Source organism: Cavia porcellus, unplaced genomic scaffold (genome assembly GCF_034190915.1).
Source record: "Cavia porcellus strain 051 isolate PalLab524CR breed Dunkin Hartley unplaced genomic scaffold, mCavPor4.1 scaffold_11, whole genome shotgun sequence".
NCBI classification, from domain to species: Eukaryota; Metazoa; Chordata; class Mammalia; order Rodentia; family Caviidae; genus Cavia; species Cavia porcellus.
The window spans coordinates 72,246,544-72,270,863 of NW_026947494.1; the positions used below are offsets into that span (position 1 = coordinate 72,246,544).

Below are 24,320 nucleotides of genomic sequence, written 5' to 3' on the forward strand. Positions count from 1 at the left end.
TCCCTCTGGAAGCCAGATTCCATGTGAAAAGGACTCCTAAGCAGCCACTGTACAGGAGCATGTTGTGAGAAACTAAGCCAACCTGGATGTTGTCTCTGCCTATGGAGTCTGCTTACCATCTCGGCAGCCTCAAGAGATACTGTAGTGGGACCTATTCAGGTACGGCCCTCCAGGATTCCTGACCCACAAACACCGAGACAACCAATGTCCATTGTCTTAAACTGCCAAGTTCGGGGTGGAGGGAGACCTTGTTATACAGGGTAAATAAATCATAAATGCACAATAAAACCTTCCTGATGGAGACTATCCTTTTGCTTGGGCCTAGCTAGGTGACTAAGATCTATACTGGAGATGCTCCATAGCCTCTATTCTGCTAAGATTTAACAGTGGTCTATTCAAATCAGAGGATCTATTTTGTGTAGAGGAATAGGATGATCAGAATTAATCATGTTATCTGTGGCATGAGGGAGACTGGTTATGAGTGTGGGGACTTCTACTTAGTCCTAGAAACAGAAGTTCAGGTAAGAGACAATGAGAAGCTAAACTAAGGCAATGTCAGAGGGGTAGATCTAGAACGGTCTTAAGATTTGGTGGTTTTCACAAAGAAATAGCTAGTTTCCAGATCCATCTAGTACAATCGTAATTCCCTCCAGATTGTGAGAAAAAATCTGAACTATACAGCACTATATCCATACCTCAAGTATCTTGTACACATGTGCGCACACACACTCCCATGAGCTAGAATGAGTACCTTGCAAAACCTATGAGTACTTTGCAAAGCTTAATTCACAATTAGGAAACATCTACTGGATTTAACAGTAGGCATTTAAATAGGCATTTATAGAAACTTTAATTCATGAACCCCCCAAAAATAATAATGAGCTTTCAGTTTCCATTGGAACAAAACCTCATACTTCTCTCTTGTACAAATAAAGCCATGGGGGATTAAACAGATGGATTTACAGTCCTGTCTTAATACAGGTAACAGATAATGGAATATGGAATATAGACGTTTCAAACACAGACCAAGACTAAAATCGCACAAGGAGTGATAGTAAATTAGCTAAGCAGTGTTCATTTTCCCTGAAAATGATTTCCTTAGGACTACATTATCTACTTTTAGTGTTTAGAAAGGTCCAGAAAGAGATAAATATTATAAATGCTAAGCCATGTATGTTTTAAAGGCCACCTTCCTACATAAATGATAAAGGAAGAAAACTTTTATTTTTTGTTACTGATGTTTGGGTTTCAATGTATCTTCATTGCATTATGCTGAAGGCACGACATCATTCATAGCTGCATTCCAAAATGTTCTGACTGTAAACTGATGTTCTAGGTTGACTGAGAATTATTAAGAGAACCAGCAAGAATTTAAAATCACTAGAAAAAGTCAAAGACCCTAATTTTCTTTTCAGAAGAAAAATATTTTACCAACAGTAGTTTGGGAATCATTATCACTGTTTCCAAAAACTGCATTTAAATGATGCTTTCTTTTACATTTCTGTATCATATGGGACGTAGATGTCAACCTTTGAATAACTGATTTTATAAATACTTATTGAATACTCAATATCTAAATATGACAGGGTCCATCCACTAAGAAAAGTGCTGTTTCTCTCAAAATAAATGTGAAAGTCTAAGCTCCTGAGGCAGAGACTGTGTTGTTCACCACAGAAGTTCAACGCTCACCTAGCACCTAACAAAAGCAGCCATTAACAGTGATATAGGGTAGGGGAATGAACAAGTGGATGAATGTCCAGACACACATAATGGTTCCGGTGCTGGGCTTGTGCAAATGAAAACGGGGCTGGCCATTCAAAGATGCCTCCATGGTTAGGACTCATAAATATTTACAACTGACGTGTCTTGTGGAAGATGTGAAAAACCCTGATGTTTAAGGCAAGACAAAAATAAAAGAGGTGTGACCTAAGGAGAGGCAGTTATTTTAGGACTGATGCAACTAGCAGAGGCATATCGCTATAGCTGCCACTAGGAATACTTTTCTTCAGAATATCAGGGATGATGAAAAACAATTTAACAGAATGTTCCTTCAAGGGTGTGCTTCGTGCCTAGAGTCCTAAGATAAACTTTCACGGAGGGAGATACAGAACAAAGAAACCACCACTGCTAGTGCCTGCTTCAGAGCTATTTATTAGCATAATTATTTCTTTTTTCTTAAAGATTTAATAACAACTGAAGTATGTACAAAGTCTTACAGCATTTACACCATAAAAAGTTCCCTAGTACTTGACGAAGCCCAAGGTGGTACTACAGAGAACTTGATAAGAGCAAGGAATCAGACCACTGCGCATGGTGCCTTCTCTGCCACCAATGGCACCGTCAGCCCACTGACAGATACGGGAACTACCTGGAGGACAGGTTACTGGGAAAAAGGAACACAAGGTGATGGGCAGTGCTGGAGACCACAGGACGCAAGAGCCACAGAGGATGGTGTTTCTACGGTCTCCTTGAGGTGTAGCGGAGTCATGGCTGAAGAGGTAACGTATGCAGGTCAACAGAACCACGCCGCTCTGGTGATTCAGCTACAAGTGTATTCCCTTTGGAGTAGGTGGCTCTAGGCTGATATGGCTCATATTTCTGTTTTCATTCATGTCTTCCCATAGCAGAAACCTGTGCAAACCCCACTGCCTCTCCCAAATAAAACCACAACAAAGGAAGAGAAACAGCATGAATTAGTAGTTCTTGACCAAAACCAAAACAATAAAACCAGAGGTACAAAAGCCAACAAAAACTCACGAAACACCTTATAAGGAAAAATAAAAAGGTGTTCAGTTTCAACTTTTGAGTGTCTACTTCTGCACAAAGATTAATACTAGTAAATATTTCTGAATTACCCTAATCTGAGTGACAACTCATCCCCCAAATACCCCAGCTCCCAGGTTGAATCACGCTCTGTTGCATCTGATTGTCTTTCCTCAGAGTCAGCATCACACAGAAAGGCCAGCAGCCAGCTAGACACTGCTGCCCCAGTGACAGCCCCATTAGTATCAAGAGAAAGTTCAACATGTAAACAACAACTAACATTAGGCTCACCCCTTTATCCCACAGAAAACCCAGACTGGTTCTACATCTGGTCAGTCACAATGTGGTGGCAGTCCCCCCTCTCCTACTGTTACGGTCTCACGATAGGCAAAGTGGTTTTATTTCAAGAAGATTCTGCTCTCAACTTAAAGGCCAATTGACAAAACTTTTAATTAAGACACAAGAGCGTGGGATATAAAAAACACAAGAACCACATAAATATTGAAGAAACTGTATACCATTTTCCATGTAAACAGTTCTGCTTAAGAGCAAAGCCCCAAAGAGACTCTTGCCTGAAATGAGCGGCAGAGGAGTGTTCAGCCAGGCCCTGCAGCGGTGGTGAGGGAGGAAGCCAGGCCAGTCGCCATGTTGACAGGCATGCAACTTGAAAACAACAAGCAACACAAAGAGTGGAGAAGCTCACGACACTTCAAGGAGACCTCACAACCTTTACACAGACAGACCCACCCCTCCCTCCTCCGCACGCCCCGTGTCTCTTACACGTGGGACACCTTCTGGGACTCTCTAGCTTGTTTGATGCTATATAACCACTTGATGATCCTAGCGTTTCTTTCAATGGCAGATATGCCATATGGCACCCGGTCATTGGCACTGTCATCATTCCTAAGGTCACTGTTACTGTCCTGAGACTGTTCACAGTCTGAGCTGATCATGCTTGCGCTGCGGAAGTTGAGGGATATGATGTCAGAATTAGCCCTTGCAAAGTTTTCCATGCCGAGGTTTTCCAGCTCCTCCGGGTCCAGTCCGCAGTAGTTGAAGAACCTCTCCACGTCGGCGTCCACTCGGAAGTACCTGTCACTCAAGTCTGACTTGGACCGCTGGAGGGAGGGTCTCCGGCCACAGGCTGATTCCACCGGGTCGGCTTCGGGAGACTTCATGGTGGGGACCTTGGGCTTGGGGGGCAGCGGTGGCGCGGAGCTGCTGCAGGGGATTGCTTTGAGGGGCTTCACGCTGGTCACTTTGCGGATGTCGGAGGAGCTGTGCGAGACGTGGAGGAAGGAATCTGCGGATTGCTCCAGCAGCCTCCTGCTCACGTGGGAGTGGGAGCTGCTTTCCTGGGGGCTGCTGCGGCCCGGCGTGGGGTACACCTTCAGGGACTCGGCGAAGGAGTGGCGGTGCAGGTCGGGGGCGTCCGGCCTGTGAGGAGGCCAGTTGCGCGCGCTGTGCTTGTGGCCGGAGCCCGAGCTCGAGCCCTCCGAGCTGTTGATGATGTTCTTCAGGATCTCCAGCTTGAGGTTCTCCCGCTGCACCCCGCTCTCGGTCTTGGCGTGGTTGCCAAACACCTTGAGCGTGGGGCTCCCCAGCGCGCGCTTGGCGCCCGGGCACACAGGCGGCTTGGCCAGCACGGCGGGCTTCACGGGCTCCTGCTTGGCGTTGATCACCTCCTGGCTCTTGACGTACTTGGCCTTGTCGGCCTCCAGCCGCTCCACCGCGCTCAGTCTCTTGGGGTTGGGCTCGGCCTGCCTGCGGAAGTAGTCGGGCCCCTTGTTCAGGATGCGCAGGGGCACGGCCGACGTGAAGGTGCCCGCGGGGCTGACCGGCTTCACCATGCTACCTGTCGGGAGCGCCTCGGTGGGCATGCTGGGCGGTCTCTCCCCGGCGGCCGTGGTGGATGCTCTTCTGGGCGCCTCCCGCCGGCCTGAGCAGACACATGTACACGAAGCAGTGGGCAGCGCGGGCCTGGAATCGGGTCAGCAGCAGCCGCGGGAGCCGCGCCTCATCTCACGGCTCATCCGCACCCCGCTCTCCTCCGAAGGGCCCCGCGTACAGAGGCTCCAGCCACGCGCACGGCCCCGCGATCGATCGGCTCCGCGGTTCCCTTTCTTCCCCGAAGGCGGTGGGAGTCCGCTCCAGGTCTTTGTGTTCAAGGCAGGCAGAGCTGAAACACAAAACAACCAACCGCGGGTTAGGAGGGGCGGGTGACATCACGGCTCCGGCAACAGCAGAGCCCGCAGCGCCCCGCCTCCGCCCCGCCGAGGCCCTGCCCGAGCCGGCCCTTCCCGGTTAACCGTGCAGGCCACCCAGAGCTCGCACCGAGCGCGGCCCTTCCCGGTTAACCGCGCCCGGCCACCGGAGCGCGCACCCCTGCCCGCGCCGTGTGCGCGCTGCGGCCAGAGCGGGATTTGCAAGACAGAAAGGGGCCGAGGCTCCCCACGCAGAAACTCCTCCAGCCGCCCGCGTCCCTGTGGGTGAGAACCGCCTCCTGCATGCACCCTGCTGGCACAGCGCAGAGTAAAAACCCAGGAAATGCTGGGGAGCAGAGAGGAGCGGTCACCCAGTGCCCCCACCCCAATCAGGTCCCCAGCGCGTCAGACATTAATGCTTCTCAGGGGCTTCAGGGTGCCACGTGGGTGATTTAGGGGGTCCCTTTTGCCGTGAAGCAAAACTTGCGACTCCTTATTATCAACCTGTCAACATCATTTCTTGAAACAGTCACTTCTGAATGCTTCAAAACCTGAAATGACAGCTAAGAGACGGACTGACCAGGGCCAGGACAAAGTTGAGCGAAAAGGGCAGCCTGCTTTATCTGCCTCGCTTTTGCCAACCCACACAGGTAAAGACATTCTCCGGAAAACCAAGAATGTCTATGAAATTCATTTCGTTAAATGCCAGCTTACTTTTCAGTATTCAGAAAACCAGAAATACTTTCAGGGAAGGCATCTAAGTAGGTGATTTGATTATACAGTCTCCATAACGTCTCATATGCAATGAGCAGATCTCAAACTTTTTTGTGGTACATGTATTCCCAAGTTCCTTCGAGTATTAGGAGCAAAATCTTCATGTCATTCATACCTCTATAAGCTAATCTATGATACGCACAATTTATGTGACACTTAAGTCTTCATGGGACCTACGTGATTTTTCAAAAAGCTGAACTGTCAAGAACCAACCAAACAAAACCACTATAATCATGAGTCTTACTACTTCATACACAACGAAAGTAACATTTATCGGTGCAACAACTTTCATTTCTGTTGTTGTACAGGGTGACCCTTTAACAACTCATCCCGTTCTAAAGCAACTGGTTAATGACCTTCTCCGTACTTTTGGTTACAACTGGGAATATTAAGGGAGCAATGTGTCCAACTAAGATTCAAAGTAACTGATTTACAAAATACTGAAGGTGATCTTAGTATAAAACTATCTGCTCTCTAGTAAGAAAATGAAGATTGATAAAAAGTCTGTATTGTCCTTCACATAGTTTTCTGAAACTCTTCACTTCTAAATACAATACATATTTTGTTGGGAACAATTTTAGTAATCTGCGAATGGTTTTGTCCCAATAAAAATAATTCCTATGTAAAACTTGAGAAATTTCAAGTCATTTCGTACATAATCATTTTTTTCCTTTAATTCTGAAGTTCTAGTTTGATACTTCAATTTAGTTTACAAAAAACTACTTCCTCCCATAAAGATTAAATGAGATTGTTCCTTTGAAGGTATATTTTGGATGAAGTTGCAGGAGGGAGTCCCCCATTCCTCTGAGGAGTCTGTGTCTGCTCATTAACCAACCTGGGTCCACTTCAATGGGAAGACAACCCCAGTTACCTCTTGGGGTCATGCTTCTAAGGAGGAGGCCATGTTGGGGCTCACAAAATGATACCCAAAGTGAAAGTCCCAGAAATAGTTTTCTCATGGCTCTGGTACCATCCTCTTATCCTCATTTTCCAAGATAAAACTTAGAAATTAGAAACGAGAATCCCATCCCCAAGCAGTTCATAGAAATCAGAACTCCTAGAGCAGCCATAAAATCTCTACCTCTTCCTTCAATCTTCCCATCTTTCTGGCTAAGGGTTGGACATAAAGAAACGCTTTGATCTACCTGGCTTGATTGTAGGTCATAAGACTCATTCCAGAAAGGATCCTGTCTTATCCCCAGAAGAAAAGCATTACACAGAGTAGCTAAGAAGAATCTGCACAGACAGGTCTACAACCATTAGGCCAGACCCCATTTGGCCCATCACATTTCCATGTGGCTGCCCATGCTTCAGAAAATCTAAGCGTAACACAGGCAGTTTGCCCTGGGTCTTTGAATCTTCAATCTGAAGGCTCCAGCATCATGTAAAACTATGACAAAATCAATTTGTTAGGCTCTTTTTTCTTGTTAACCTCCCATCAGAGTGTCAGTCATGGCTCTGGAGGGTGAGGAGGAAAGGGACCAGCTCCCCTTTATACCCCTGCAGTAGTACCATCACCACCAATTACTTCCAGTTGCCTGTGTGGAGGGAACAGCAAGAGAAGGTTGGAGGGCAGAGTGGAAGAGGATAGAGATCTGTACCTGTCAGTTTTGTGCCTAAGGATCAAAGTCAACTTCCAGGTCAAGCAAAGGTGGCCCAGTGGGTGGCGGGAAACATAGCTTATATCCTGGGGCATCAATGATTGAACAAAATTCCTGTAGTCATTTCTTGCATTAAAACCACTTGGCTCTAAGTAGCTAAGATGAGGAGTTACTTACCGTTTTGGAAGGTATGTTAGATTACTGACAAATGACTGGTGCCTGCTTCTGGTATTCTTGGGGAAATGCTCTTTGGATGGCCTGCTGTAGTTATGAGGTATATTCATGGGCACACATGGCCTAGGCTTTTCTCTTCTAGAATCATCATACTGTGAGCAGAGATCCAATATGTCACTACCCCCAGTCTGGCTTTCCCACACACCTGTCTGTATGTCAAGGAGGGTTCTGGTATCCCTCCCAAAGCAAAACAAAACCAAAAAATCATTTCTCTCAACTCACAAGACTGAGGAATATCAGTCTACCTCCTCAAAGTCCTTGCTAGAAACCCCCTTTTCTCATTGCTTTCTTTATTCATGAGACTGACACCCCGGAGACAGCTCCTCCAAGTCCTCCTGTACCCTCCAAGCCAGGAAGCAATTACTAACATAAAACTGGTGTGAAAGGATTACATTACAAATAGCAATTACGTGTAACCACCCCACACTTCATTTCCTTTTTGTTCCCAAATCTTCCCTCTCTTCTGCAGCCACTTCTAATTCCCCTAGTAATTTTTACCATAGCAATGCAAACAACAACCACCACCATCCTAGGGAAGACTCAGTAGCAGGAGAAAAGGCTGTAGAAATGTTTGGTGATCTAGGATAATAACAAGTATGTTTAAGGTTTTCTACCTACTTTAGCCAAAAAACTAAGCCTACTTCAAAAGTAATAGAGGTGCCTTAGGTTGCTCTTCCTCTTACTAATTTAATCCTTAGCTCCTGTTCTTTTACCTTGAGTGGGGAAACAATGCTGGGACGAACATGGCTACTCAGCTGGGAGAAATATTATGCCGTTTGCAGTGTAGACTTTGTAGTATAGAATGAACTTAATGTAGAACACGTACATTTGGCAAGACTAGTCAAACACACAGATAACCCAGTAACCTAGAGCTCCATGAACATGGTAACCATGGAGCCAGGCAGGGAACTGCAGCACATGAGCCCTTGGCATCTTGTGCAGGCCCTCCACGGCTGCAGGGCACCGACAGGACAGTCTAGCTGCATGCGGGGCCAGAAGGGGAGGAAAATTTGCTTTTGGTCCCTTAAGGTTCCATTAGCAAAACTAATTATAGAGCCCTTCTTTTTCCTGGCAGTGCTGGGGATATACTGTGGGTTTGTGCACACTCCAGCACTGAGCGGAACCTCTAGTCTCTGTACAGCCCTGCTTGACTCCTGATTTACGGCTTATGATGCAGAACACCACCTGAGGAAAGCAGAACTTCACGCTGGCTGTCTTTTACCTTAGTTAATGTCCATTTGAAAATGTTATGCAAGAGTAAAAAGTGGCAAAGAAACCTGGTAGAGCCGAGGTGCCAAATGGCTTGCTGTATCTGGGCAGATGTGAACTAGAGAGCAGTCTGGAGGGGTGATGGGGGCAGGAGTCATGTCACATGGGAGGGCTTCTGTCACCTAGAGAGCCAGCTGGACAACAGAGGACATAGGATGAGTGGTGTCTCCATCACTCTAGTGGTCTTCTCAAACTGTAACCTGCTGGGCCGTGGCAGATTCTGAAAAGGCTGTCTGATCAGCAGACTAGAGAGAAGCCCCAGATTCCGAATTTCTGAGAAGATCCCAAGTGATGCTGCTGCCTTTATGCAACGGGGGGAAGGAACAGGACACCACCTCGGAACTGGAGGGCACCTCTAAGAACCTCAAAGCCTACAGCACACAGTGGGTTGGGCAGTTTACTTGTCTCCTGAGTAAAGAATCCAGGGCTGTTTAGGCTCCAAAGTAGCATCTCAGTGTTTTCAAACTATAGTGGACTTCAATCTGTTTTTCAAATTCCTGATTTTGCCAGCTGCTCACAGCGGTGGGGAGGTAAAGACCAAGACCTACAGCTGATATAGGACACTGGGAGACAATTGCAAGCCAGAGTGGTGAGGGGTACAAAATGATCCTCTGTGCATCTAATCTATTAGCAAAACTGCCAAAGCCCCCTGTAATTTGGGAAAGGCGTACCTCCATGTGGCTGTGTGGCCAGACAGATGACGGGAGTGTCCTTCCTGGCCCAGGTAGAGTCCCCATCTATGGACTACCATGGGGCTAGCGCTCCTTACTGCTCAGAAGCAAATTCAGAATGCTGTAGACGTGCAGAATGTACCTGACATAGCTCTTGAGTTTAAACTCTCCTGATTCTAAACTTCAGTGCTGTAGAACACTGTGGGTCAGCCTTAGGCTTCTGATACCGCTTTACTTGATGTTTCCGATACGTAAAAGGATAGTCTTTAAGTCTCAAGGAGTTTGGAAAGCCAGTGGAGCTGCAGCAAAGCAGTGGGGACTGAGCACTCTCACCCAAGTTTCTAAACGCGATGGATCATTTTCTTCTGTCATGGCAGAGAATGGCAGCAACCTGCTTTAGAGAGCAGGGCTGACTAATTCAATCAGGTCACCTAACACTTGGGTATCTTCATTTCCTTAGGTACAAAAACGAACATTTTGGGTCTGCTAAGTGGAGAGATGTCTAACTCTTTGGGGGAAAAGTAATTTACCTTTGAAGTTAATGAGATTCTAGAGCAATTAATTACTTTGCAAATGTGTCAGCTCATAAAACTTTTACAATACATATAAAACTGTCCACTGGGGCATTATGTTTTGGTTTCTTTTGGTCACAGTATTTGTATTTAGCAACTTTAGACTCAATATTCCAATGCAACTAGGGATCCCTTTCACAGACACATGCTTGGCTTTTCTCACTGAAGAACAGAATCACAGAATCAGCTTCACATGACAATGCTACCCTTTCAAATTATGTAAGAAAAATGGGCTCAAAAAGGAGTATTTACTCATTATGGGCTGCCTTGTAGCAACAGATTAGCACCTACTGACTGAGGGGTTATGTGGAAGTTATCAGAAGTAGGAAAGTCAAGTTATTTAGAAAAACACGCAAAGCACTGGAACGGTATCAGTCCAACAGTGCAGATGACAAACGTGGTGGGGCTGTTACAAAGGCTGGAAAGTAAGCTATGGTGAGGAAGACACGAACTCTACTGAAGACACACGGGGAGGACGCTCATCATCAGGGCAGCTTTTCGCTGAGTTCTCTGAGCATTTAAGAAGTTTGAACACAGGAGGACAGCAGGAAGCATGGAGACTCTGGATTTTGTTCGAAGTCCTGGGAGTGTGCTGGAGGATAATTAAGCATTACAGATATGGTCAGCTTTGTATTTTACAGAAGGCCCTGGTCTCAGAGCGGGGACAGCTTGGGAAGAGTGCGTGTGACCACAGATGCAGGTCAGAGCTGTCTGAGAGAGGTGGCACACCTCAGGTGAGTGTCGTCTTTCATGGCACTGCCTAGAGGTTGGATTCCTACCTCTGCCCTGTAAAAGCTGACAGCCTTGGGCAAGTTACTTCACCTTCGTGTGCCTCAGGCTTCCCATCTGGAAAATGGGGATAATAAAAGCAGTCAACCCTCCTTATCTGTCAGTTGCATACCAAAAGGTTCAACCAATACAGATGAAAAATACTTACAAAATACTGCTTTAAAAAGTTTCCCAAAATAAAATGAGTTTGCCATATGGAAAGCGCTATGCTGGAAGAGCTGGGCAGGGTTACCCCGCTGCAGACTCTGCCCCCCGTGAGGCTTCAGTCTCAGTGCTGTGACTCCACACCTCATAGCTGAGCCTATGATGGCCACGTCTATACCTAAGTGTTCAGATTTGTTTCCCAGCTATTTTCTTGACAGTAGTAGATAAACCCCATTCCCTTCCACAGTGCTAGACATTACCAATAATCTAGAGATGATTTAAAGTATATAAAGGGCTCTTCCATGCAAACCCTGTCTCCTTTCAGATAAAGACCTGACGTCTGTAGGTATTTGCGAAGCATCCTATAACAAACAGCCTGTGAATGCCCAGAGACAAGTGTACTTGCCTTCCTGGGTTAAACAAGAGAACACACTTTTCTCTGACAACATCAGCCTCATCAGAAACATGTCAGGGAGGAAGGGAAGATGGACAGGTTTTAGTGTTTTCCTGTTCAGTTTTTGTTTTCTGAGATAGTGTTTTGCTTTGGAGTTTGGGCTGGTGTTGAACCTACCACATGTAACCCAGGCTGGCCTCAAACTCATAATCCTCCTGCCACAGCCTCCCAAGTGCTGGGATCACTGGCATGTGCCACCACACCTGGTTGGATGGTTTTCAGGGATGTTTATGAGGTGTGCTGGGCCAAACCTGGAGGATGACAGGCTGGAGGGTGAGGAGGCCTGAACTGAGGGGATTCTGGGGTCCCATCGGGACTATTAAGAGTAGCCTGTGGGAATCGAACACTTTCCACTCCCATTTCCTCTCTCTGACCCCTCGGTACCCCAGGCTTATGCAACAGAACCACGGATCCCCACTAAGCCAGCTGTGTTGCTCTCACATCTGCTTCCTCTCCTTGAAGTGCTTTTAGTCTACAGGGCTTTACAAAGCATATCCCTTTAATACAGATCATGAACAGTTAACATGGTGGGTATCACAAAAATATGTATAAAGTGTGCTCACAAACCTTAATTCTTGTTGCTGAGGGTTAAAGGAAGCAATGCCATTCAATATGGAGGATTTTTATTTATCCATTTTGATTATTAAAATACATCACATTTTCCAATGTTTTTCCTTTTTTTCTAAGCACATAACCATTTTTATTCATCTCTTTAACTTTGAATAACTTGAATGCAGAAGTAAAGGAGAATTTAAAAAAATGAAAAGAAAATGGGTGAGTAAAATGCACATAGCAAAGATGCTGACTGTATAATCTACAAGCTGGGTAGACAAGACAGAATCAGAGGGCCAAACACTGGAAATGTGAAGTCAAAACACCACCAACCTTTGAGGACCTGTACTTTTTAATTACTGAGTGACGCGTTTCCTTCTTTATTTCCATTGTGGAATCCCTCACCATCTATAATTCTGATGGCTAAATCTTCTCCTTCTGACTGGGTTGCTCTGCGATTGGCTTCAAGTTGTAAGCAAATTAGTTTTTTTTTTTTTTTTGCCAACAATATTATCACTTTATATATATATATATATTTTTTTTTTCTTTGAAACCACTGATTTTTCCTAATAGTATTTCAACTTACAATTTGTAGTATTCAAAACATTTTTTAGTCGTTCTTTTGGTGGTCTATGGTAATAAAATGTCTCTAGCCTTGGGTTTTCACTATTTTGTTTTAGGGAGATGGTTTAAATTCCCACAGAACACCATCCCTTCACTTTTCAGCAATCCTTTCATGTTCTTTATATGTCCAGAGGGCAGAAAGCAAATGCTAGGATAGCGTTCAGGTGTCTGGGACATCAGCTGTCACCTTCTGATGTTTCTATGGATCTGTTTCTATGGATCCGTATCGATAGAATATGGGTTAAGGAATCCCAATGGCACAGGAAGCACTCTAGAGCACATCTACACACCAGCATGGAAACTTCACGGACATTATGATCCTTATAAGAAATTGTTTGGACATAATTGAGAGTACAGAGTCTCAGCATCCTTAATCTGGAAATGCTCTAATATCTAAAATTTCTTAGTGTTGCCACGACAAGGTATTCCACCTGACTTGAAAATTGTATACTTGACCTTATGTGATAGCTCACAGGCAAAATACAGTCTGAGTAAAAATAATGCATAAAATAACCTTCAGTCTGGATAGACTGTACATGAAACACGAATGAATTTCCTGTTTAGACTACAAGCCTTTCTAAGAGTCCTCATTTTGCAAATATTCCATAAAAATCTGAAATAAGAAACACTTTTTAGTTTCAAGCATTTTAGACAAGTGACACTTAATTTGTACAATTTACTGCAATATCCTCCAGGTGGCACTTGGCACTGAGCAGCTATGGAGGGAGGAACGGACAGGGCTCAGTCTGCAACCTCATGTCAGGTGGGCAAAGGCAGCAAGTTTCCTGAACAGGGACAATTCAGCCTCAGGAGAATACCACCAGGGCCGTCTATGGCTCTTTGCTCAGTGCTTGGGTACATTGGTGAGCCCTCCCAGCCTAGGCCCAAAACCTGACATAGATTCCTTGGCACTCTGGAGGCCAGGGGCCAGTCTGCCACTAAAGTCTGAGCGATCAAAGTCTGAGCACAGTTGGTGCAGGCCTCTCCAACAACTCATGGCAAGCAGAAGCTGAATTTCTGCATGCACCAGAGAGAGAATCTTCTGAGCCTTCACACACTCAAGGAAAAGCGGTCTAGGGTTTCCTCAACTCCTGCCACCTCACAAAAAGCCAGCAGGGGTAACAACTGCTTGACATCCTGCCTGCAGGGAAGGCTGTAAGCTGGGGAGACACAGCTGCCTCCAATTAGGGGACCCCTCTCTCACAGAAGCTCTGAAATACATGTCATGCCCAGAAACAGCAAATCCCCAGGGGTAAGAGGCAAGAAGAATCTTGTCACTTTCCCCTTCACACTCTGCCTGAACCCTGCACCTCTCACACCCACACAGAGCCTGCCCCTGAGAAGTTAGAAGTGACACTCATAATGAGTGGGAGGAGCAGGAGAGAAGGGTGGGTGGGTTAACTCTCCTCCTCTACAGGGTTTTCCAAGTGGACTCAGGATGGAGCTGGGAGAAGGAGAAGCTAATTTAACCTGGAGGTAAGGATGGAGCGATGATCTTAACAACGGGAATGATTTTTCATGCCTAAAATTGATTTGAGAACTCAAAATTATTTAAGAAGAACTGTCAACCTTGAGTCCCGTTTTAAGATGTTATACAAAATATGAACAGGGAATCTCAAGGAGCAAAGTTTTAGGGCATAGGAAAAAAAGAGGACACACCCTGTGTACTCTTGGATGGATCCAGCTCAGAAAATAAAATGAATCCACACAGCGTCCTCAGGTTTTCAGCTCGCTTGTCTGTGGACTTGGTGTTTGCATGGTGGCTTCTGAGGAGACAATGACCTGAGCTGCTCCTTCTTATTCAGAATTAGGGTCAGGGATCAAATATACTTACTCCCTGGCCTGGCCACTTATAGCTCTGTGACCCTGGGCAAGTTACTAAAGTTTGGTGTAGCTCAACCTCTGCACTTGTGCAACAGGGGTAATTCTGATTCCTCAGCTCACAGGGCTGGCGTGTGACCATCCCAAGTGCATGGCATGGACCTGGCCCCCAGGAGTCTGCTGAGTAAGTGCGGCTTTTATGAAATGTTGTTCTGAGAGTTCACAACTTGGCACTCATAATCACCATCATTAAATTTCAAGTTCTGTGATAACTGAATGATCTTTTGTCTTAAAATAATTCCATTACTTTCAAGCAATACAGCCCATGTTATTTTCGTGAAAGTGGATTGACCACATGGTTTGTGGCTGAAAGGTCACTCGTGTGACCCTATTTTTGAGTTCCAAAGAAAATACGTGGTTTCAAATTTCAAAGCAAACAGTTATATGTGTGGAACAACCAGAGGAAACAATAAAGCCATTCTTAAAAATGAAATCAAACTTAAATGTTAGTAGCGGAAAAACAACAGCTCATATCTCAATCCCTGATGGAGTCTTTATAGTACTATATCCTCCAAGGTCATGCAGGAAACTTGTTCACATGCTTCATTTTTGCTTATAGGTAAATCATTATAAAAAAATAAAAATTTCTACTTATGATCATTAAAATGCAGTAAGAGAATCAGAAACAAGGAATCACATTTCTAGATCAACTTTCTTCCTTGGCCTAAGCTAACAAATGTGTTTTTACCAGCCTATCACCTTATACTGATGTGGGGACTCCTGACTTTTATGTGGGATTACAGAAATCCACGCTGTGTGTAGCTGTGCCAAAAGTTGTCTGCAAATATAATGAGGAAACTTATTATTAATTAATTACAGAGCAGGGCTGCTAAAAGTCCTAATGAAAACCCAACTGGATCGCCAGCCTCAGCCCAGCACAAAATGAGCACATTGTCTGCCAGCTCTCTTGCCTCCTGGAAGGACAGCTCTAAGTTTAGCAATGCCAGGATGCGAAATGATGACCAAATGCTAAAGAAATGTGGAGCCCACAAGATCACTGTACTTGGCTGTAGACTAGTCCATTCAACTCACAGGTTTCAAAGACGTGGTGGCGACTGCGGCCTGAGTCAGTTGGTCTCCCCTACTGGGAGGAGAAAAAGCAGCAGCAGCAGCAATAATAACTCCCTGGACTCAGAGGTTAGCAGCTCCACAAGTAACTCACGGGGTTCTTGTGCTGCATGTTTCCACTCGTGAGCTCACCCAGTTCCGTAACAGACCGTCTGACCTCCTTACATAAACAAGAATGTACGCGCTGGTGCACAGGACATAAAGCCCAGCCCAGGACCTGTGCCTAGGGATGTGGGAGCCCACATCCAGTTCTCTCATCAACAACGATCTCCAGTACTTTGCATAGTACTGCTTTTTCCTTTAACTGCATAAACTTGCACCTTAAGGCAACCTTAGCAACACAGTAAGAAAGGCTGCTATGGCAATACAGATAGAATATTTCTGAAAAAACTGTAATCTCTAATGAACAGAGCAAAGGATAACACTTGCTCTCAAATACATAGTGCATCATAATAAAACTGAAAAATGTAAAATTTGGAGAAAAGCAGCATTTGTGGGGTCTGAATCTGCTGAGTATATTAGATAAACTTTTACATAGGTAATCTTTAAAATTTACCAATTGATAAGGACCATTTCTTTTTATGCACACACAGTATCCCCAGAACTATACTAATGCCTTTCACATGTTTTTAACTTTAATCCCTTTAATACAGATGTTTCTCATCGCACCATGCCATTCTATCCTGAAAAACCCACTGTAAATTGAAATATCACAAGTGGAAAATGCATGTGATCCACCTGATACACCAAACATCTCACCAACACAGGGTGCACTGCGCTGCTGGCTCTTTCCCATTGTGACTGCGTGGCTGCCTGGGAGCTGCAGTGATCTGACGACGCCCAACATTATGAAATACAATTGCATCTCATGGCGAAAGATCAAATCCAAAGGATCATCAAATGCAAATAATTTGCACTATAATAAACTGAAATAGTCTAGCTCAAACTATTAGAAATTGGAGATCATGTATATTTCTAAAGCAGGTGTTACTGACTCCATTTTATTAGCACGTCTTTGTGGTATGTCACGGTTACATTCATTATGGATAGCCTTATACACGTACATGGCATATCTTGTTTCTTTTCATGTCCTCTTCTCCTCTCTCCCTCATTGATCTTAGTCCACCTCCTAAATATATGCTGAAGCTCTATCTTCCTATTTCCTATTATCTTTTGTTTTGCCTTTTTGATTCAGTTGTACTTTAATTTGTCATGTAAGGGAAACTATAACATTTTAAAGCTTGTGTCTGATTTTTTCATTTAAAACTGCACCCATTTCCCACAAATGACTGAAGTTTTTCCTCTCTTATGGAGTAGAGATCCATTGTGTGTAAATACCACATTTTAAAAATCTATTCACATGTTAATGGACACACAGTGGTTTCTATGACTTAGCTCTTGGGAGCTGAGCTCCTACAAACCTGGGTGTGCAGAGACCACTCCAGTACGGTACTGTTCACGCTTCCAGGAAGAGACACAGAAGGGGAATAGCGGAGTAGAATGGAGTTTCTGTTTCATGTGTTTAAAGGTCTGCACTGATTTTATGGTTATACTAGTTTGCATTCCTGCCAACGAAGCAGAAAGGTTCCTTTCTTCCCAGCAGCTTTGCCAGAATTGTGCTATTATTTGGTTTCTCGATGGTAACCATTCTTTCTAGAGTAAGATGGAATTTCTGTGTTATTTTAATTTGCATTTCTCTAATGTTGAATATGTTTTTGGGTACTTACTGGTCATTTGTACTTCTTTTGAGAAATATCTGTTCACTTCAGATGTCCGTCCGTCTTTTGGCCCCTTTCATTTTGAATGGTCTCTTTTGAGTTCATATATGCTAGATTCTAATCCTCTGTTGGAGCGATAGCTGGAAAAAATTTTTCCCATTCTGTAGGTTGTCTCTATACTCTGTTAATTACTTCCTTTGCTTTGTAGAACATTTTAAATTTGACATAATCCCATTTGTTGATTCTTGATTTTATTTCTTGTGCAACTGGGTTTCTGTTCAGATAGTCATTAACTCTCATCTATGTCTTTAAACTCTACTTACCTTGTCTCTCAGTAGAGTGTTTCTGTTTTAATAGTTAGATCTGAAAATCATTTTGATTTTAGTTCTGTACATAGTGAGAGATACTGGTTCATGAGTCTGTTTGGGGGCCAGTACCACGACTTCTTTAAAATCACTGTAGCTGTGTAATATAACTTGAAATCCTGAAACCCTACTCTAAAGATGAAGAAGCTGATATCAAAAGATGCTGTGAAAGTTGTCTAAGTCCTGTGGCAGAATTTCCACCCAGAAGTGGGTACTGAGATACACCATTCTATCTGTCCACGTCACACAGTTGCCCTAGTTCTTAAAGAGATTTGTGTAAGGCAAGAAATGTACATTTAAATGTTTTATATTTAAATTATATGGCTCAGGGATCCACACTGATTACATTTTAACTCCTAAAATGCACTCTTTTGCCCATTCGCTGCATTCTTACAGAAGATGGAGGAGGAAAACCAAAAATCAAGTAATGAGGCTTTGTTCATAGCCTAAATGTATAAGCAGAGGATGTAAAATGTGTACAAACTTGGTCTGTTTGGCATTTCCATTACTTACAGTACTACCTACAAAGTTGGCCAAACTCAAAAACAATAATGGAAGACCGTTTCCAAAGCAACACAGGCATTCTAAGACTGATTTCATTCTTACTGCAGAGCATTTGGAAAGCACCCATCACATGCTTTTTGTTGCTATTTTTGTTAGTTCTCAGCTCTTCACATAGTAGGATTCGATAAAATACTCAAAGGACACTAAAATGGTAAATGGTTTGTGAAGTGTCAGTGTGCCTTTTCATGTTGAAAAAGCCTAGTGAAGATGTCAGACAAAACCCTTGGAAATATATGGAGATTAAATGATACCTTAATGGATAACAGAACAAATTTCGGACAAGATAAAGTTGCTTGAATCAAATGGTACTGTAAACATACCATACCAAAACGTACAGGACACAATAACAGTCCCAGGAGAGAAGGCAGTATTCGTACATGCACACACTCAAAAGAGCATCACAAAGTAACTAAGGAAGCTCATGGTCCTAGAAACACAAGAGCAATCCAAATCTGAAACTAACAGGAGGAAACAAATTATAAAATCAGAATGGAAATTAATGAACTTGTGACCAAATAGAAAGGATCAATGAATCAGAATTGGTTCTCTGAAACAACAGATGGATAGCTAGGTGTGGTGGGGGGAGTAAGAGGACCAGATTAGATATGCAGATGTGAGCAATTCTCCCATGATAACATATTTACTGTGTATCACAAAAAGAAGTTGAAAATATTGAGAAAGCTTTTTAAAAGGATGTTTATAAATCTGTAACAATATCCCAGTACCGATAAAAAGGACAAAGACAAACAAACAACAAACAAAAACAATATGCAAAACATTGCCCTCTGACTGGAGGTTTATGGTGTGCTAGTTCCCAACTACACACCAACTGTTTATTCACAATTTAATGAACACCTTAGCACTGCACTGTGCTTATCAGAACACAAATAAGATGTCAAGGGACATTAATGCCGGGTAGAAATGAACTGCAGAGCTAGGTTTCCAAAAAAATGCTGCATATAGTTGATCCTCATTTATCAAGCGACACCTAGAATTCTTCTCCATCTCCTGAAAAGGTTTTGGTAAAACAGTTGTTGGAACAACTGGTTCTGTGCTTTGGGTGTGTTCTGGAAAGACGGTTTCTTTTTTTATTTTTTGCATTTCTAAGGATTCAGACTGAACTATGAGATAAATGATAATTTTCAAAAATAAGATGTGTAAGACGACAGACACCTATTTCTGCAGCACATTATTTTAATCTCTTTAGCACTTCACACATTTTACATAAAATTATTTTCAAGCCCAAAATGGGACAAGGAAAAGCTTCACCACAATTTGCACCGGAAGTATTATTTTGGGGTACAAGTGACAAGGAGGAATAACTGGTAGGTTCGCCCCACCTTGAGCAGGCCCCTTCCAGCTCTGCCTCTGAGCTTTCTGAAATGAAAGCAGCAGGCAGGCAGCCGGCTGCCTTGGAGGCTATGGGTGGCAGCGTAGTCCGGTGTAGGCCAGCCTTGGAGCGAGAAGACACACAGACTGGGGTCTGTGGTCACACCCTCTCTCCCCTTACAGCCTCTCCTACCACCAGGATGCCCTCCCCTTCTACATTCGGCCCCCCCCCCCCCCCCAGGTATCTCCCTGCCCTCCTAGAAGTCCTCCAAGGTGCAGAAAGTCACCAAACCCAGTGGGAAGTCCTCGTGACCCATCTTTCCTCCCAGGAACTTTCTGTACTCTCAATATTCCCAAGTCGTGGTCAGAACCATCCTCTCTGACAGGAGATACCTAGGCCAACTGCTTGGCAGCTAATGCTGGTGAGAGCAGAGTTTACAGCTTCTGGCACGGATTTCTGTCCGATATTACTTATTTCAGGATGTGTCTTTGCCTTCAGAAAACTAAAGAACTCTAAAATCTTCACTTAATGTATTAGCAGGATGACTCTGCTCAGTTCCTCCTTCAGATGAAGAGGGAGGAAACAAAAAAGAAGCGAGCTCACGTAAGTGGCTCCCTGAGGATTATGGTCATCTAAAACTTACATTAAGAGTAATCTAATAAATATTTAAAATAAAAAATACAGACATTGCTAGGAGGGCAAACCCATCTTTCACCAGATCCCAAAACACTGCCTTCAACACATATTCAAACAGAATGCGCCCTTTTACAGGCTTCCTCCAGACTTCTATTTTGAAAGGAGACTTCCTGCCTCTGGCAAGATTCACCTCTATGCCTCTCACTTCTACCTACTAAAAAAAAAAAAAACAATTCCCAAGGTGAAAAGGGGGACTGGGAGGTGGCTTTTAAAATTTCACTCTGGCACTGTTGCTGTTGGTTAATGAGACATGGAGTTTTCTGTTGTAATTAACGAAAGTCAGAATAACTGTGCTTGTGAAGGCAACTGTCCCGTGCCTCATGGTCTTTCAGGTTTTTGATTCTGGGCACCCTCACCTCAGTCCAGCGGGGCGAACCTCCACGTGTCTCAGCTGTGTGCTGTCACTGAAAGCTTAAGAGAAACGCCCTATGACCAAGCATTGGCTCTTTCGCCTGGAAGAACTCATACCAGGCTCAGCACACGCCCTGCCCTGCATGTGTTCCTGGGGCAGAGGACACAAACGGGGAATCAAGGACCCAAGTGGTATCTCAGCGGCACAGTACCTGCCTGGCAAGCACAAGGCTGTTTGACTCCTGGTACCAAAAAAACAAAAACAAAGCAACAAATCAAAACAAGCTAATAGAGGCCAGGAAGCTCCACGCTGGACAGCTGATGTGGCTGAGTGGACGGCCTTGCTTTCCATCTGGGGCAGGCCTGTCAGGTGTCTGCACTTACACTGCTCCGCACAAGCATGGAACACTGGAGCCTGCCAAGGCTGCAAGCAGGAAGCAGTGCCAGCTTGGCCAGCCTGGTGGCACATGACCTCACTCCCAGCACTCGGGTGCTGAGGCAAGAGAACGGCAACTGAGCCCAGTTTTGGCAACCTGGCAATTTAGGGAGATTCTATTTCAAAGAAAAGGGTTGGGCAATAGGTCAGTGGGGAAAGGTCCTCGGTTCAATGAAAGTACCCTCCTGGCCACAGCCTCCCCCCAGGGAAAAAAAGGAGCCTGCTTTGAATACAGCTGGCACCCTGGTCACCATCCAAGTCCCCAGATGCTGGGCTGCTTTCAGGAAGAGGAAACCACCTTCTTCCCATGGAAAGGTCTGCACACACATCACAGGTGGAGGCCACTACTAGCAGCACTTGCTTTGCCAGAGGATAAAGTAGCAAGGGTAGGAAGAGTCATGATAATACCCTGAAAACTCGGTAAGCATGGACTGTCCTAAAATATAAAAATAAACCCGAAGAATCCAATCTGAAGCAGCGACAACAAAAGCTCCTTGTTTACGGGGGTTTTCCTAGGGGCTCTCAACATGTCAGGACAACTTCCTTGGTGGAAAACAAATATTACCATATCTGGCTAAGGAAATTAAAAGGTCTTTGGAGCAAAAGAAAGTAACAATGTAGTCACAACCCAACTGGATAAAAATTAGACCTTTTTTATGGAGTCTGAGTCTATCCCTCAGTGGGTCTACAGAAGGACATGGGTTCTTCCAATCAGAGAGCACTCAACAGGACATAGACAACTTCTCACAAGTGTTGTCTTCAGGAGAACCACCTCAAGGAGGATGTGCTTATTCTAGTTCATACAGACAGAAGCACCAGAAGGTAGGGAAACACCACTTGTGAGTCTGTTTACTGAGCATCTGCTATGTGCCAGGCAAAGAACAAAATGAATACTGTATGAACCTCACATATATGACAATAAACAAATACATAAATAAAAATATGCATAATAACCATTGATAATGAATGGTAAAGTAAAATAACGATTTACTAATGTGGAAATTACTGACTCCCGTAAGAAAAGTTTGGTAAAGCTACTGAAGGAATTATTGAAGGCTGGTAAGCAGTCAAGAGAGCGTTTGTTTTAGGACAGTAGAAATGATTCATATTTAGGAAATAACTGACTGTAAAGAAAAATGTACTTGATGTAGGAGAGAATTTATACTAGTACACTTAGAATAGGTGAATAAAAACATAATTCAAAAATTTGAAGACTGGAGAAAAATAATGGATCACAGGTTTTTCCTAACTGGCCTGTGGCACAGGGGGAGACCTCTTTGAATGCAGGAATGCTAAGCAAAGCCCTGCAGAGGGGCCAGGGGCTCATCTACACCAACTCCATGAGTGCAGGGTAGGCAAATGGTAGGGAGCAGGCGGCCAAGGCCGAAAGATGGGGACAGCGATGGTGCCGTGGGACTGCTGGCAGGTGGTGATGAATCGGCAGCTATGCTCCAGTGCAGACTACGGGTTAGGGTTAGGGTTACAAACTGTCAGAGACAAAATCTAACAGCATGAGCTGCAGCTTTCTATTTGCAGAAGTCTCCTTCTGCCAAAAGCAAACCAGCTGATGAATAATTTTATTGTCTACAGGACACAGAGAGCATTGCTTCTGAAAATTTAGTCCACTAATGAGAAATCAAGAGACTCTGGGAAAATGCAGCTAAGAATTCAGAGGACCGAGTACCTAAGGAAAGGGTTCAATCATTTGACTGAAACTAATAAAGGGATACTATCCCAGGTCCTCCAGATATTAATGCAAATGGAAAAGCGGTATTCCTTAGTCTTGGCACAGGTGGTCAGTCACACCCATTCCAGGAAACAGAACGCACAACGCAGGGTGGAAGAATTCAGAGTTCATGCTGCATTCTAAGGGCAAACATGGACTGTACCCATAAAGAGAAGGGCTGGTTAGGTCTCGGGAAAGAGGATCTGGGGTTAGGCAATAAGACTTCCTGTCCCCTCATCTACTACCATGTGACCTTGATAATCATCTCCATTTAGGTTCCTAGTCTGTTCCATGGGAATAACACTAGGACTCACCTTAGCACAAGGGACAACACAGGTTAGCAGTTGTTATTTCTAATGAACTGCAGAAATACCATTGGATGAGTATCAAGGCTTTGGAAACCATTTGAAGATTAATGCAATAAGAATTTCTGAGTAACTAAAGCTGCCCAAACTGCTTTGTGATACAGTCCCATGCTATGAAAAGATTCACACACAAAGGGGGTCAGCTTATTTGTCTCTACAGGAAACTTTGGAGGAGACTCCTGTAACCAGTGGGAAGACATGGCTGTGAATGTCAACTTCCTTTCCAAGGAGGTCTAGACTCTTTAAGCCCTTTCGCATTGACTTCTACTTTCAAAGCAAGAAGAAAGAAATACAAATAGCAGATTATAAAAACAGAGTAAAGTTTAAAGTATAGAAAGTAATTAAGTATGAAAAGAATGATCACAATGAAATTTATTAAGGGAGAGGTAAGAACATCGTCGCTAAGTGATTATGAGTAAGAAGAAACAGGCAAGACGATAAAGGCAGAAGGGGTTGGACACAAGTGAGGGGAAGGGGACACAGTGCTGGCTGTCTCAGAAACCCTTGGAATCTGCCCGCCATTCCTCCCTTACTGTTCAGTGGTCGCAGATCTGCGCCAGGGCTTCCCTCTGTGTCCTTTATGGAACTAATCTCCTGTATTTGCAGAGTCTGTCCGTACATGCAGGATGTGTACAGAGTGTCCAGCAGTAACCTATGGGCTCATCGAGGAAACCTCAGGTAGGAGCTGTTTTTGACCAGGATGACCTCTGGGGCAGCCAAGGCAGTGACACATGTCCAGAGGACAGGCAGCATCCAATGTCTGTCACCAAGTGCTAAATGGTTCCTCCTCTATCAACTGTGCTAAAACATTGTGCTCCCTGCGTACCTATACGGTGTTAATGTACTTTAGAGATCATACAGTACCAAATTTGTCCGGCATGTTCACCCAGCTACAGTAGGTTAGCATCAAGTTCTTGAATCTTTCAGTCAGGACCTGAACACTGGCTCGGATCTGAGATGCCACCGGAGACCACAGGGCTCTCGCCCGCTGTGGTTCGCATCATTTCCTGCCACTACTTTAGAGGGACTGTATTCTTCCGTGACATTCTTTTTATTTACTGACGACTGAAGGAAAGTACTGGTTTTTCTATGTTTGTGTAACAAGACAGATGGGGACTGCTGGACATTTGTCCATTTCACTTATGAAGGAATTCTGCACCACTGCAGGT

The 24,320-nt window shown here is 44.3% G+C and overlaps 1 protein-coding gene across 9 annotated transcripts in view; it reads right to left on the reverse strand.

Annotated features, from left to right (window-relative positions):
* Positions 1-2,131: 2,131 nt before the first annotated feature.
* The window catches only part of Fam110b (family with sequence similarity 110 member B), a 137,682-nt gene continuing 115,493 nt past the window's right edge, over positions 2,132-24,320 (reverse strand). For 8 of the 9 annotated variants that reach the window (XM_063258474.1, XM_063258475.1, XM_013148469.3 and 5 more), the window contains one exon: positions 2,132-4,942. In XM_063258474.1, the coding sequence (XP_063114544.1) occupies positions 3,540-4,643 (1,104 nt within the window). In that variant the 5' untranslated portion in view covers positions 4,644-4,942 and the 3' untranslated portion in view covers positions 2,132-3,539. Of the gene's footprint in view, positions 4,943-5,097; positions 5,122-24,320 lie in introns of those variants that run through there. The other variant, XM_023563433.2, reaches the window with a different exon arrangement.